Source organism: Lepidothrix coronata, unplaced genomic scaffold (genome assembly GCF_001604755.1).
Source record: "Lepidothrix coronata isolate B3197 unplaced genomic scaffold, Lepidothrix_coronata-1.0 Scaffold3, whole genome shotgun sequence".
NCBI classification, from domain to species: domain Eukaryota; kingdom Metazoa; phylum Chordata; class Aves; order Passeriformes; family Pipridae; genus Lepidothrix; species Lepidothrix coronata.
In genome coordinates this window covers 1,762,876-1,777,538 of record NW_016690183.1, presented here as the reverse complement: position 1 = coordinate 1,777,538, position 14,663 = coordinate 1,762,876, and the positions used below count along the sequence as shown (strand labels likewise).

The 14,663-nt window shown below is 38.5% G+C and overlaps 1 protein-coding gene across 4 annotated transcripts in view; it reads left to right on the top strand.

Moving 5' to 3' along the window:
• Positions 1–14,663, top strand: part of LOC108501550 (collagen alpha-1(XV) chain-like) — a 126,214-nt gene that overhangs the window by 40,199 nt on the left and 71,352 nt on the right. For all 4 annotated transcript variants that reach the window (XM_017823569.1, XM_017823558.1, XM_017823587.1 and 1 more), the window contains 5 exons: positions 611–1,158; positions 5,391–5,465; positions 5,889–5,981; positions 11,575–11,701; positions 12,943–13,061. In XM_017823569.1, coding sequence (XP_017679058.1) covers positions 611–1,158; positions 5,391–5,465; positions 5,889–5,981; positions 11,575–11,701; positions 12,943–13,061 — 962 coding nt within the window. The remainder of the gene's footprint in view (positions 1–610; positions 1,159–5,390; positions 5,466–5,888; positions 5,982–11,574; positions 11,702–12,942; positions 13,062–14,663) is intronic.

Genomic DNA, 14,663 nt, shown 5'->3' with positions numbered 1-14,663 from the left:
ACTATTCAGAAATTCAAAAGTGAATTTTGATTGCTGAATAGTATTTTTTATGTACGTAGTGCAACTAAGGAGATAAATATGAGAATAGGGCATAAATATGATCTAACATCTGTTGTAGAAGCAAGGGCTAAAGCAAATCCACAGTAAATTTTATCCTGTTATGTGAAACTATCATCCTGTTTGTAGAGAACTATTACTGTCTTAGTTTGGGAGGATAAAGGATCTCAGTTTATTAAAAAACAAAAGATTGCTCAATTTCCACTGAATACACTTTGCAAGTACATTTAGCATTTTCTGCAGTTTATGGACATTTGAAGTAAATATATCTTTTAAGAAATACTTGTTGCCATTCAATTTCACCAAATGTTTACCTGTGCTTTTCTTTAGCACACCCGTAACCTCAGTTAGTCAAGGGTCAAGTTAGACAAGAATGACTTGTCTACACAGCTAAATATGTTTAAGCACTACCTGAACTGTGGCCTGAAGTATTAGGGGTATGTTCCTGGTATTATGACACTGCATTTCAGTTTTTCAAGCCTTTCGGTTTAAATTAGGTTAGGCTGTGCACCTAAAGAGTAAATGACATGGTTTTTTCTTATGCACTTTGTAGAACGAGGCTCAAAAGGACACCTTGACCTCACAGAGTTAATAGGAGTTCCTCTTCCTCCTTCTGTCTACTTTGTCACCGGCTATGGAGGGTTCCCAGCTTACAGCTTTGGACCGGATTCCAACATCGGTAGATTGACAAGTGCTATAATACCGTCGCCTTTCTACAGAGATTTCGCTATTATAGTTACAGTGAAACCAAACAGTGATCGTGGAGGAGTGCTGTTTGCAATAACAGATGCCTTCCAGAAAACAATTTACCTGGGATTGAGAATTTCACCAGTGGATGACAGCACCCAGAGAATAATTATGTACTACACAGAGCCTGGATCCCATATCTCCAGAGAGGCTGCTTCCTTTAAAGTGCCAGTGATGACTAACAGGTGGAATAGGTTTACAGTGACTGTTCAGGAAAATGATGTTGCTTTGTTCATGGACTGTGAAGAATATCAGAGGCTTCAGTTTCAAAGGTCAGCTCAAACCTTGGTATTTGAATCTGGCTCTGGGATATTTGTTGGTAATGCAGGAGCCACAGGATTGGAAAAGTTCACAGTAAGTGCTGTCTGATAAATTCACATGTATTAGTGTTTAATGCATGTACTCTCTACCTAAGAAAGTCTGCTTACAATGGTTATATCCCAAATGAGGTTACAAATTGTATAGTTTGTATTTTCCATACCTGGCTAGACTTTGGGCAGTGCAGATATATAAACTCTGATTTAAAATGCAAATGTTCTGAGAACCTCAGAAATTTATTAATAGTCCAGGTATAAAGCTCCACGTTGAGTTTAAGTATTAGAAACTCCAGAGTAAATATGTCACATAAATTTTTATGGCCTTTCTACAAAGGGCAGATTTCAGAGTATCCACGCTTTTAATTTCTGAGAATAATACCTTACTATAAAGTCAATATTTTAAACTCTTATAAGTTAGGTACTCATATTCAACATCAGAAATAGAATGATGTCATCAAAGATAAAGATATTTGGAAGATAAAACTGTATTTTTACAGTTTATGTATTATTTGAAGCTTATCAGGTGCTTCAGAAAAATAGAATGGACCAAAATCACTACTACAAGCCTATCAAGCTTTCTTAGCTTGAGTGCAAGCATCCTTTCTGCTGCATCCTGACTGGGATTCTCAGCCCCTGAGCTTGCAAATGGAAGTGTGAAAGCAGTCATTATGCATGAGATTGACTCATTGTAAAACGGAAAGGGAAATGTCACAATTTTTCCATCTTGTTTTTGTACTTCCCTTGTACTTCAAAACTTGCAGAGTGTTTTGTAAGATTAATGTCTTTTCCCCTAAATTAGTAAAGCAGCGGTGCAAAACTGAGTGGATCCTTTTCTTTAGAGAGTAGAGATGTTCTTACCAGAGTTCAGGGGTACTGACAGGTTGTGAGCTCCATCTGGTAAGCAGCAAGGATAATGTACTTTTATCATTTATCTGACTAGTCTAAACACCTAGAATTACAGGATTATATTGATTAGCAGCAAATAAGTGTGGAAAGTGAAATGTATGAAGATTGCCTGCTGATGCTACCTTTCTTAGACAGACAGGATGACTGGAGTATTGTGGATGCCTGATTAGTAAGTAGGATTGAGAATCATTCAGGAAAAGGAGACTGCTCTGGTACCCCACCTGGAAAACACATGTGATGATCAATTGCTGAGATTATCACCAATAAATCTGTAAATATGGTGACAGGAACACATGGTGGATTACAGCATGATGCATTTCCACGAAAATGGGTTGTTCTGTATGTTATATTGAGTACATAAATTTCAGCCAATATTCTGGTTGTTTCATTACTACTAATTGTGACCTGTACTCTAGGTCCTATGCCTTTATTTCTTCATCATATTGCTTCATCATACCCAATTGCTTTTGGGTAGAAAAACTAAATGGCTGTTCCCTCCTCAAACTCTGTTTGTATGCCAAGAACTGTTTATATCAATTGCCCAAAACAGAAACAAATCACAGCAGATTGTGCAAATGAATAGATGTCAGTTGCTGTTTGCTCTGACTAATGGGAATTCATGTGTCTCAGACTCTGGTTGTCAGACACAAAAGGAACATAATTATTGTCAGATTTATTGAAACCAAAGGAAAATCTAGCCCTGATGCTTGTAAAGAAAAGTAGAAACCAAATATAACTGAATCAGTAATGATGCCAGATGCTGCAAACCAGCTTTAACAGGGAAGGCAGCAGCAGGCACAAGACCCAGAGAGGGAATACAATATCTTGTATCTATCATCCCTACCATGGCAGACTGAACCATAACTTTCCTAGCTGGAGTAATTGGCTAGCAGCAACACTTGGTAAACATTAGAGCTCTCCATTCTGCTTCCTGGACCATACAGGGCCACAGATTGGAGCAAGAGGAAAAAAATATGTTTTCAAAATGTGATTCACCTGTACTGTGAAAAAAAGCATCACTGCTTAAGTGTCTGGTTGTGCCTTCTTTCATGTATCATTTTTCAGTGAACTATTAGTCAGTCTGACACTGTTAAATATCTGAGTTGTCCATTAAGTTTTGAGAGAAATGGGATGGTTGAGACTACTGAGCTGTTGCCTCAGAATGCCCAGCAAACTCAAGATGCACCAACTACATGAGTTTCATGGTCTTTAAAGGTACAGAAATTAGAGGATTGTCAAAGATAGAATCATAGACTTTATTCCTTTCTAAAATATCCTAGGTCATGGGTGTTAGGTAAGATAGTTCTTGATTTGAATATCCATCTTTCTGCCCTATGTGTGCAACGTGTCTAACTGTGAGATCCCAGAATAGGGAAATGTCCCTCTGTAGTGGTTTGAACCAGGTTTTTCCCCCTGAAGCTAAGAAAGTGGTAACCCCCAGGGGGTGGTGACACTTGAGATTTGAACCAATCTGCGCTCCTGCGAAATATAAACATACCACAAGCAAACGGAAGAGAAGGTTAGTTGTAGTTGGGTTGTAGAAGTGGTAGCCATGTTCTGAGGCCACGAGGAGCAGAGGGCAGAAGCCCCTGGGGTGCTTTGGCCCCCCAGCCCCAGCGGGGGGCTGCGGAGACCGGAACAGCATAAAACTGGGCTAGGTGCCTGCAGCTGAGAGCTAAGAAAGTTTTCTCCACTGTGAGTGAGCAGAGATAGAGCAGCGGCAGACGCAGCGTCCAGAGACTATGGCTAAGAGCCAGGACAGATAAGAACTGAACCAAACAGCAAATGGCATGCAGCAAGAGAGAGAACTCCTGGAAGGAAAGACAAGAAAAAAGAGCTAGCAGCAGCCGAAAGAGAGAACTGAGTTCTACAGAGTTTTGGGGGTAAGAACTGAACCAGACCCCCCAAAACTCCTTTGAGACCTCTGAGAAAGGAGGGAGATGGACTCGTATTAAGGAGAGGAGTCTTGGACATGCAGCACTAGAGAGAGAGAGGAGCTGAGAAGCTCAAAAGCGTCCTGAAGCTGGACCGGGACGGAGAAGGAATGCGAGGGGGGTTGACCTTGGCCCCCTGCTGCTGCTGACAAGCCTGGCAGCCTGAGACAGAGCACAGGAGCTCTGGTAGAACTCTTGAGGCAAAGGCTTTCGACTGAATGCTGCCCAAGATATTCTGACTCAGGGGTGAACCCCTGAGGAAGGGACTTTCACGAAGATGCCCCTGCATTTCGTGATACGCCTGTGGTGAAGCGAGTTTAGTCCCTGCTGGCAGTCCACAGGCGAAGGGGCTTGGAGACCCCCTTGTGTGTATTGAAGACCCTCGCTTGGAGACGACAGGGGCTAAGGGGGCTTGGATACCCCCCTCGTGAGTGCTGGCAGAGATCCAGCTATCAGCTGCATGCATGTGGAGAGGACAGATGACTGCTGCCGTAGAGAAACTGCTCTGAGACTAGAAGGGATCTGTCCTTCTTCCCTCCTGGACTTTTATTTGGAGGAGAGAAGAGATCTGATCCATTGTAAATACTTATGTCATGGTAGAGATAGTTGAGATCGTGTGTATAATGTATTATAATATTTATTTGTATAGTCATTGTAATATATTCCCTTTCCCCCATTCTGAGTCTCGTGTTTTGTCTGGAAAAAATCATCCCACATTAGGTTGAGATGTGGGAGGGGGCTTAGACTAGGGAATTAGATTTTTGGAGTTCTCAAACCATGACACCCTCACATGTTTCTTAAAGTACTTTGAGTCTTTCTAATCCAAGAAACAATAGTTAAGTGTTTAAAATTAAATTGTTACTGCTCCTTCAGCATGTCTGAGAAGTACAGTTTGTAACTTTGAAAAAAGAAAACTTTATTATTAGGAAATCCTTCTCCTTTATTTCCTCTCTGGAAAGTTTTAAGCTGATTTCTCTCTGAACCACTTCATCACTTATTGGTATTCCCTTCCCATCCTTTGTCTCCATTGTTAGGGGTTTTCACATGCCCATTTTGGTGCTGCAATGCACTTCATAACTAGAAAAAGGAGACAGTGCTTTACAGACTCTAGGACATAAATCAGGACTAGATCCTTCAAGGGGAGCACTAACAGTGTGGTGTGGCAATTGTAGCGTCATTGGGATGTGACAACCGTTGTATTCTGTCACCTTCAATTTTTTCAACATTTTGCAAAAGGAAAATGTACAAATGTATTTACATCTTTAAATTGGCATAATTATCATAAAATTTTGTGCTTCAGACAATTTTAAACCAAATCAGAACACAGTTTGGGGTATTTTGGTGCTTTGTTTAATTCCCACCGCCCAACCCTTTCACACATGCTACTTAAAATATTTCTTCCTTGAACTGTTTTTAATGTTCCATGCAGGGCTCAATTCAACATCTAACAATCAAATCTGACCCAAGGGCTACTGAAGATCATTGTGAAGATGATGATCCTTATGTAAGTATTCTTATAAACACTTGCTCAGTGCCTCAGAGATTTCAAAGTAATTTTCCATTTAATATTTTTAATAAGCCTAAATGTAGTATTTCTTCTTAGAAACATTTTATCATACTTAAAACTATCTCTGTGTGCGAATCATTTTTTTTTTGGCCTATACAACCCTCAGAAGTGACTTTTCAAAAAGCATCATTTTATTTTGTCTAAAACAGCTTTCAGAAAATTAACTAAGGCTTTTATTTTTCTGAAGGGTAATGAAATGCTGCAAGTACTGAAATAAGTTAACATCATAATGACACTGAGGCTTCACCAACTGAAAAATAAAAAGGTTTTTTTTTCTGCATTGAAGCTGCCAATTCCTTTGAGATCATGGTTTTTTCCCTGACTTTTATGAACTTGCTCTCATGATTGGGTTTTGCACAGGCTTCAGGGGACAGCAGTGGCAATGGCAGCATTCAAGAACATGAAGTTTCTGAGGCACAAGGCGTCCTTTCACCTTCCCATCTTCCCATGAGGGTAAATTTGTTTGATTTAATTGCTTTAAATTTCTGGTTTAATATTACTCTTTTAGGTGATGAGCCCTGGATTTGATCACTAGTTTTTCATATTTGGCAACTTCCAAGGGCTCCTGTGAGAACAACATGCACCCAGCCGTAAGAATGACTGCACTGTGCCAGATCAGAAATCTGGTGTATTTTACACTAATCAGCAACCAGGGCTTTGGAAACATAAAACAGATTGGGAACATAAATATGACACTTATCGGGAATACTCTCTTACTCTGCATCAGTATTTATCTCAGGAAATGCTGGAGCCAAGAATATATGAGTTTAGTGGACCTCATCTGAGTTTTTCATCCTTGAATTTCTTGCTTTGTTGTTTGGGTTTTTTGAATGTATGCAAATTTTATGATCCCTAGATTCCTGCTTCAAAATTCCTTAGCATATTTAATGACAGGTTTTGTGAAGGACGTAAACCTTTTGGTTTTGCCCTTCTGAACATGCTAACTTCAGCTCTCGTTGGGTAGTTCATCAATAGGAAAATAGAATGAACTGTTGTTCCTTACCATAACACTTGTGATTTTAGAGATACCTAATGACTTTGTGTTCCCTCTCCCTTTTTGTGCCCGGCTTAAATGTTCCAGTTCATTCCTCACAATGAAACTTTCTGTCCTTCTTGTATTCTTTTTTTTTTTAATCCAAGTACTCATTGATTCCTCTAGAGAAAATCAGTAGGTTTGTGAGAAATGAATTTACAGAAACATGCTCACATTTCCCTAATATAACACATACTTCAGCTCTCATTGTTGAATCCTTCAAGAATCCATGGGTGAATTCTATTTGGTTGTAATTCGCTTAGTCAGTATGTTTCCTAACCTTTTCATAGAAAGACTTCAGTTTTAGACATATCCTCTGCTGAGTTTCCCAACAATATTTTTGCAGGAATTCTTGGAACTTGACCAAGAATTGGTCAACTCTTCCAAGGTCAACATGAATGCAAGGAAACCTTATTTCTTTTGCTATGAGCTTAAAATTCTCTGATCACTCGTTTTACAACTTTGTTGAGTATTGACCTGGCCTCTTGCTCCTGATGTGTTTGAAAAGAGATTAATTATTAAATTTTAATAACATTTTTACATTTTACATATAGCTCCTTAAACTCATTTTAGTCTGCCTTGTGCTTTTCGTAGAATCATGGACTAGCCAAGTTTTGAGAGGGACATCCTATCTAACTCCCTTCTCAAAGCAGAGCCAGGTACAGCAGGAGGCTCAGTGAGCAGCTTGTTCAGTGCCAGTGTGTTTTGGATTTTCTCAAGGATGGAGACTCCACTGCCTCTCTGTTTCATTGTAGTTTTTTTACTGTCATAGAACCAGAATTTCTTGTATTTTCATTTGTGTCCATTGTCTCTTTTCCCTTTACTGGCTACCACTAAGAAGGATCTGGCTCTGTCTTCTTTACTCCCTTGTATCAGGATTCTGTACACATTGATAAGACTGGTCTGTGCCTTCTTTCTTGAGGCAGTCCTTCCTCTCTTATCTTCCTCTAATATATCAAAAGGCAGGCAGCTGGGCCCCAGCCAGTATTGCTGCATGGGGTAATTCCTCACTGTATGCAGGACTTGAATTTTACTTTGCTGAACTACTACAGCCAGCTAGGGTTCTTCTGGCAGCAAAATCACCCAGTGCTTGATGGCTCCTCTGTATTTTGCATCACATCCCAAAATTTAATACAGAAATATTACTGTGCTTTGACTTTTTCTCATTTGGACGCAACTGCAGCGAATTCAAGAAAGATATCTGGATAGCTACTCTATTTAGAAAAACTTAATTCTTTTAGCTATTATTTTAAGTTTCTGTTTAATAACCTTCTTGCACTATTCAAAGTTACACATAGCAATAGTAGAGTTTTTGGCTTTTATTCCTCTTTCTGAAAGATGTGGTTTAATCCCAACTGGTCACTAAACACTGCACAGCCACTCACTCACTGACCCACCAACCAGAAAACTCGTAGTTGAGATGAAGATGCTTTAATAGGTAAAGCAAAAGCCAGACACATGAGCAAAGCAAAACAAGGAATTAATTCACTGCTTCCCATGGGCAGGCAAGTGTTCAGCCATCCCCAAGGCAATAGAAATCTGTTGCACGGAACGGTGACTTGGGAAGACAAGTGCCATCACCTTGAACATCCTCCCCTTCCTCCTTCTTCCCCCAGCTTTATATACTGCAATGACACCAGATGGCCTGTGTTATCCCTGTGGTCAGTTGGGGTCAGCTGTCCTGGCTGTGTCCCCTCCCAGTTCCTTGTGCACCTCCAGCCTCCTCACTAGTGGGGTGGGGTGAGAGGTAGAAAAAGCCTTGGCTTTGTGTAAGCACTGCTCAGCAATAACAAAAACATCCCTGTGTTGTCAACACCATTTTCAGCACAAATCCAAACACAGTGCCATACCAGCTACTGTGAAGAAAATTAACTCTACCCCGGCAAAAAACAGCACACAAGAATGTTGTTTCTCAGCATAATCTCAGCATATCACTTGCTGTTGCAGAGTACAAAAAGTAGAAAATTTCTATTTTAACGAGCAAGTATTATTCTTAGATTGCTAAAAAATAGTGACAGATCTGTGATTTACATGAATAGGGACCTGAAAGTGTAATAGCAATTGCTTATCACTATATACCACCCCCAAGGAGTAAAAATATGACATTTTCCTTTAATTTTCCAAGCATGTCAGATCAGTCTTGGATGCCAAAATGTTATTTCAAGATCTGACAATGTTGAAGTAGTACAGCAATGTCATGCCTTCTTCAGAAGACCTAGAAGTTGCCTACAGTTGAATTCCATAATTAAGCTAGAATTAATGCCCAGAAGGAAAAATGTTACAGAAAAAGTATTACAGAATATAATTTATTATTTGCTAATGATGAAGTTGTGGTTGTCATAAATGAAGAGACAAAACATACTTTTTCCTGATTCACCTCTTGAAGACACAGTTGCTCATCGAAGATTATATCATTGCAAACATTTTTGCATTCAGCTGTAATACTTCACTTGCTTTATTTTAATTTATCCACAAAATATTATCTATTATGATGTTATTTTAATTTGTTGTTGAAATGTTTTTAAGACTGTCTGGTAAACTGAATGATGCTTTAAGTACACAAATAATTTTCTCTGAAGTGTTACACTGCAATGTTAATAAAGAAAATATATATATGGCAGATTATTGCCCTTTGACAACAAGAAAGAAATAAGCTTCACATAGCTCTTTTTGGTTCTTCAGACACTTTTTGGTGGCAGACTGTCAATGTCTTGGACTGTGTAGAAATAATCTTCACTATGTCTCTGTGCAGTCCCAGTTAGTACTACAGTAACTCTTTGTGTGAGCCAGTCTCCGAATGGATAATGATACATAGATTTGTGAGCCTGAAAGGCCAGTAAATGATTATTCTCTTCAAAATGCAAGAACTTCATGTGAAAGTATTTCCTTGGATTGCACACATAGTTTTTTCCAAAATGCCTGGAGAATTTCAAAGGCTATACCAGCATGTAATTATGTCGTCTCCTTCAGCAAAATGCTGTTGTTTAATGCTCTTGTCAAATTAGAAACGCTTAAAAGCAGTCATGGGATTTATATGCCTTCCAGAGTGACTGCCCATGGAGTTTTAATGGGTTTATTCTTTAGAAATATTAAGCAGGAGACAGAGAAACAAATGACAGTTTAACAATCAGTACAGCCACTGACAGACATTTCTGAGAAGGTTTATATTTATTTTCTATTCTGAAAAACAACTGAAAAATAACAAATCAGTACTTCAAAGCAAATTGCTATGCTGAAATGGAATGAACAAACCAAAGGTCATAATTGAAATTATATCTCTGAATAAAGACACTTAGCAGTGTTTATGGTGTATATTCTAACTTGTATTTTTCTAGTAAACACTTCCATACTGTGCAGTAGGAATGGATAGCATTATTTGAATTAGTTCAGAATATTCCCACTGAGGAAAACCCTCAGTTTCTGGATTAGGGTGTATGTATGGATGCCAAGAACTGTCAACAAAGAAGCCTAAACCGTAAGAAGATGATCTAGGTTCCACAGAAAGTCTTGTCTGTATTACCAGAGGACAGAAAATATAGTTTTTCTTTATAACTATTTCTCAAAATAAAACTTTCCAATCTTTGTCCTACCGTTCTTTTATTTATCTTAACAGTCAGTAATAAACAGAAGGAATGCTTTATAGACTATGCAATGGACACATTCTGAATTGTGTGAATTATTTTCTACTGTTTATGTGAAGTATTGGTTACTCTGCATCAGCAGAGGGAAGTCACTGGACATTGCATTTAAAGAGAAAAGTTGGTCTTCCTTTCCAAAGTCACAAAGATCCAGTCTTACTAAAGATTTAAAATACAAAACCCTGTAATACGTGACTAGCTTAACAACATACTTTTACTATGATTCAGATAAACAAGGTGCATAAAAAAGTTTATTTGTCTCTAAAGATTAATTGAAATTGAATGAGATGAAATTGAAACAGAATGTCAGGAACAAGATGTATAATAATAAGAGAAATAAAAGGAAAGGAAACATGAATCTGTTTCTTTCTCAAGTGGAGTAAATAAATGAAATAAAAGTACTTTCATTAGCTATAGCGGGGATCATATCTGGCCCGCTGTGGAAAAAATTTAATTTCCCCTTCAAATGAAACCCTAAAGCCTATTTTCAATATGTTTCTCAATAACAAGAAGTATCCTGAAATTTTTCCTCAATTTTAAAGGATGGTACTACCTCTCTTCCTTTCGCTGACAACTCAGGAACAATTTCAGCAAGCCCTTATTATGGCATTTTGTACATATAAACCTGGTTCAAGACCAGGATGCGTGGCCCAGTAATTCTACTCCAGGTTACCCTGGCAGCATCACTTTTAGATTTTATTTCAATTGCACATGCAGGTTTGCATGAAGTAATCTCCTCACTCCACTGAGACAGCCCTTCTCCAGGTCTCTCATTCCAGCAGGGAGTAGGCTTTTTACATTCCTGCATGCAGCTGATGCAAGGCTATCGAAGTGGCCACCCATTGCCTACCCACAGACAGCCTGGGGAGGCAGGGGTACCAGCCAGGCTCTTAGACCTGCAGTGAGAAGTGTACATTTCTTGTGGTTTTCTTCCTCTCTAGGGGTTTGTCAAGTGTACATCACTTGCTTTGGAGGAATGGAGTTCAAAGGTATTTTGCTAGTTTTTCCCAAGATGCTTGACCAAATTGGTGTGACATCTGCTGATAAGCAGAAACTAGATTAGTACTGTAAAGAGAAAAATGAGATAGAAGGTGAAATAAATTAAAAACTTGTAAATTAAAAAGGGTGCATATATTGGCCATTAATAAATTTTGGTTTTCATGATAGCAATGACAGTTAATATTTCTAGAGGAAGCATAAGTGTAATGACAGATACTGGCAAGATAATAATTGGGAAAGATCTAGATTTCTGTTTTGCTTCATAGATGTGGCAATTCTGATTACTGTACTTTGAGGAAGGTAGTCTAGCAGTTCTTGCTTTAAAATATGTGATAAGCCTTTACTCTAAACAGCTCTTTGGGATTTTTTTTTTTAGCCTGAGGATACGTTGGCTGAGCCGGTGGAAGCCCCCCCAACTATATTGTCTTATTTGGAAGAAAATGATTTCTCCGGAAATCAGAGATCAGAAGAAACCTCTGAAGCAGCTAAATTAAAAGAACAAGGCACTGCCTCGGGTTTGGGGATTTTATTTGGGGAGTGGGGTCTCTAGTTCTCTGAGTCTGTCATTTCCCTGTGTATGAAAAACCACTGTCATATTTTGGGTGCTGCCAGGAAAGGAAAATCCTATGGTTTTGTACATCCTGTGTGCTAGAAAAGAATTGGCACGTCAAACATTTGGTCTTTGAAACTGCTGTCTGTTAGACTGCAATTTGTTAATAGCAGCAAAGGTAGTAACTGCGAAGTGGTAGCAACTATAGCCAGCGTTAAATACATCTCTCACTTTTCCCTCCATATAAGGACATATCTCAGTCTCACTGTTAAAAATGCAGAGAATAGATTACCCTTCTATAGTGTGAAAATTTCAGTCACAGAACTATGGTTTATATTTTGAAATTATAAAAAAAATGGAAATTGGATAAAACTAAGAAACTGACCTGAGGAGCTGCTGCTGGGACACTCTACAACACTCTAGTAAAGTGCAAGCATTAAGGAAAGGGAATGAAAGGAGAAAAATCCTCTTCATTCTGCTCAGGTCAGTAAGAAGTATGGCACCCCTTGAGACTACCTTTGCAAACAGTCCTACTGGCTCTGAAGCCATGTGGCACCTTTCAAAGGGATTAAGATGGGTATTTATTTGGTGACCTGTTAAAGTAAAGCACAACCTTTCATATAAAACTGAATACCGCCATTGAATAAATAACTATATTCTACTTCTGTTCCCTGAATAGAATGTCAATCTGCCTAGTGCACCAGTAGGGTGTTTTGGATGTAAGTGTAGGCAGCAAAGCTATGAGAGTAGCAGAGGAATCCAGACCTCTGCTAGCAAGACAACTTCAGTGCACTCCTAGAAAGCAAAAAGAAAATCTGGTTGTCTTAATAAGGCCAAAGATAATGTTCTTATTTAAATGTCGTACATACTGCAGATAGTACCTGTTGTACTTACCTCTTATTTTTTATGTTATATAGCTGACAAATAGGCAACCATTAGACTAGGACTTGAGGCAAAAATTATGATGCAATACAGCCCTTGTCCTTAAAACAGACATTTGTTCTATAATTTTACTCTCACTTTTATTTTCTTTCCTTTTAAAATTTTCAGAGTTATAAAATGATTAATATTAATCTTTTGTATGTATTTTGGTCATAATCTAAATAATTACTTTCTTTGTACAACTTGCAGCATNAAATACCTCTGGGCAGGTTTTATTTTGCTCTCTCAATAGTAAGTGATTATTTTATTTAGATTCATCTATCATGGAAACTGGACAAGGAAACAGCGAGTCTACTACTGTCACGCAGAAAATCTTAAGAGAAGAAGATGGCTCTGCTGATGATGTTTTGCCAGAAGTAAGCGGAGAGGAGGTCTGTATATTGGATTTATCATATACCTTATCTTTTAGTCCTAAGGAAAGGAAAATCTATGAATTACAGGTCTTTCTCTGAGTTGGTACCTCTAGCTATTCCATCTTAGCAGCATGGCAGAATAAAAGCTACTTTTTAAATTCTTGAATATCTTCTCAAGATATCAGACTGAAATGCACTTACACTACAAAGAAGTTTGCATCTATAACCATTGAAATGGGCTTGAGATTTTTGACTAACAAAATGAATTTGTTCTTTTGGTTTTGCTTCTTTTTTAATTTTACATCTAAGAAAGTGAGAAACAAAGAAAATAACCAGCTAAATCCTCATCGTAAAAGTCCACAATTTTTATGCCCAAAAAGCAAACATCTTGGTCTTAGTCACAGTAACCACCTTGCAGGTGAAAGTCCTACTTCCTTCTCTGAAACAGGACATACAAAAAGATTTAAAATTACACCAAGTGCTTCTGTATGAAGTACTAAGTGCAAAGAAGTCCTTCATTATCACACTCCTTCATTATCAGGTGATCCAGACAGAAGACTGACACTAAACCACACTAAACTTTGGGGGAATTCATGCCTAAAATGTGTCTCAGTGTTGACAAGAGACTAATCAGAAAATTAATAGTTTATGCAAATTATCTCTTTATAAGCCCCATCAAAGAGGCTGATTGTCTATTGAATGTCTTGACAAGGGAATGACTGGGTGGATTGCACTGGAGAATTGTCTGCAGCTCCTAGTTATTTCTTTAAGAAGGCGGTGTATGCTGCCTCTTGACAACTGCATACCTTAACATCCTGAGAAGAAAATTCCATTAAACAAGTAAGAAGCAGCTTTTCTAGCATTCACAATAAAAAGATGCTTTAACTAATAAATTATTAGGACTGAGCAAACTTTACAGCCATAGATGGCCTTATATCAAAGTTGAGGCAAGTCAGTGAAGTTTCTTGGGGTCCTTATATTACTCATGTCTGTGTCGGAGTAGTTCCATGAACAAATGCGGTTTGCAGCCATGCTGAGCTTCTCTCTAGACTGCCAGCACATTTTTTAGAAGCACTCTAGGAGAGGTGATACTGGACATCTTTTGCCTGTCAGAGATGCCTTCCAATAAACCTGGTCAGGCCATCCTGTTGTAAGCATCCAAGCTTACATTCCTTTCAAGATCCCTCCTGATGGAAAAAGCGATTCTATAAAGTGTGTGTGTGACCATCAAGTGAGTTGTACACTACTGAGCAGAAGAAACTCTTACAAAGATGGGCTGTAATTTAACTGGCAAATCAATTTTGCCAGAACTAGGAATAACTGTAAATTACATTCAAAGCATTGAGGCTAGTCAAATTTTCAGAATAACTCTTCGTCAAATCCCTTATAAAATTAGATTCTCCATTTGAGTAGACTCCTGTAGACCTGGCTTCTAGACAAGAAAATTCAGAGAAAATGCAAGTCTGTAGCCTGTCTCTGGTTTGATGTTCACACAGAGTTAAGGAAAACAGCAGCACCTTTTAAGTCCTACATGGAGAGTACACCAGCCTACATGACTGCAGGTACTACAAACCCCAAGGGGAGTGTCTATCCCATAGGTAGCAAAGTCATCCTCTCTGG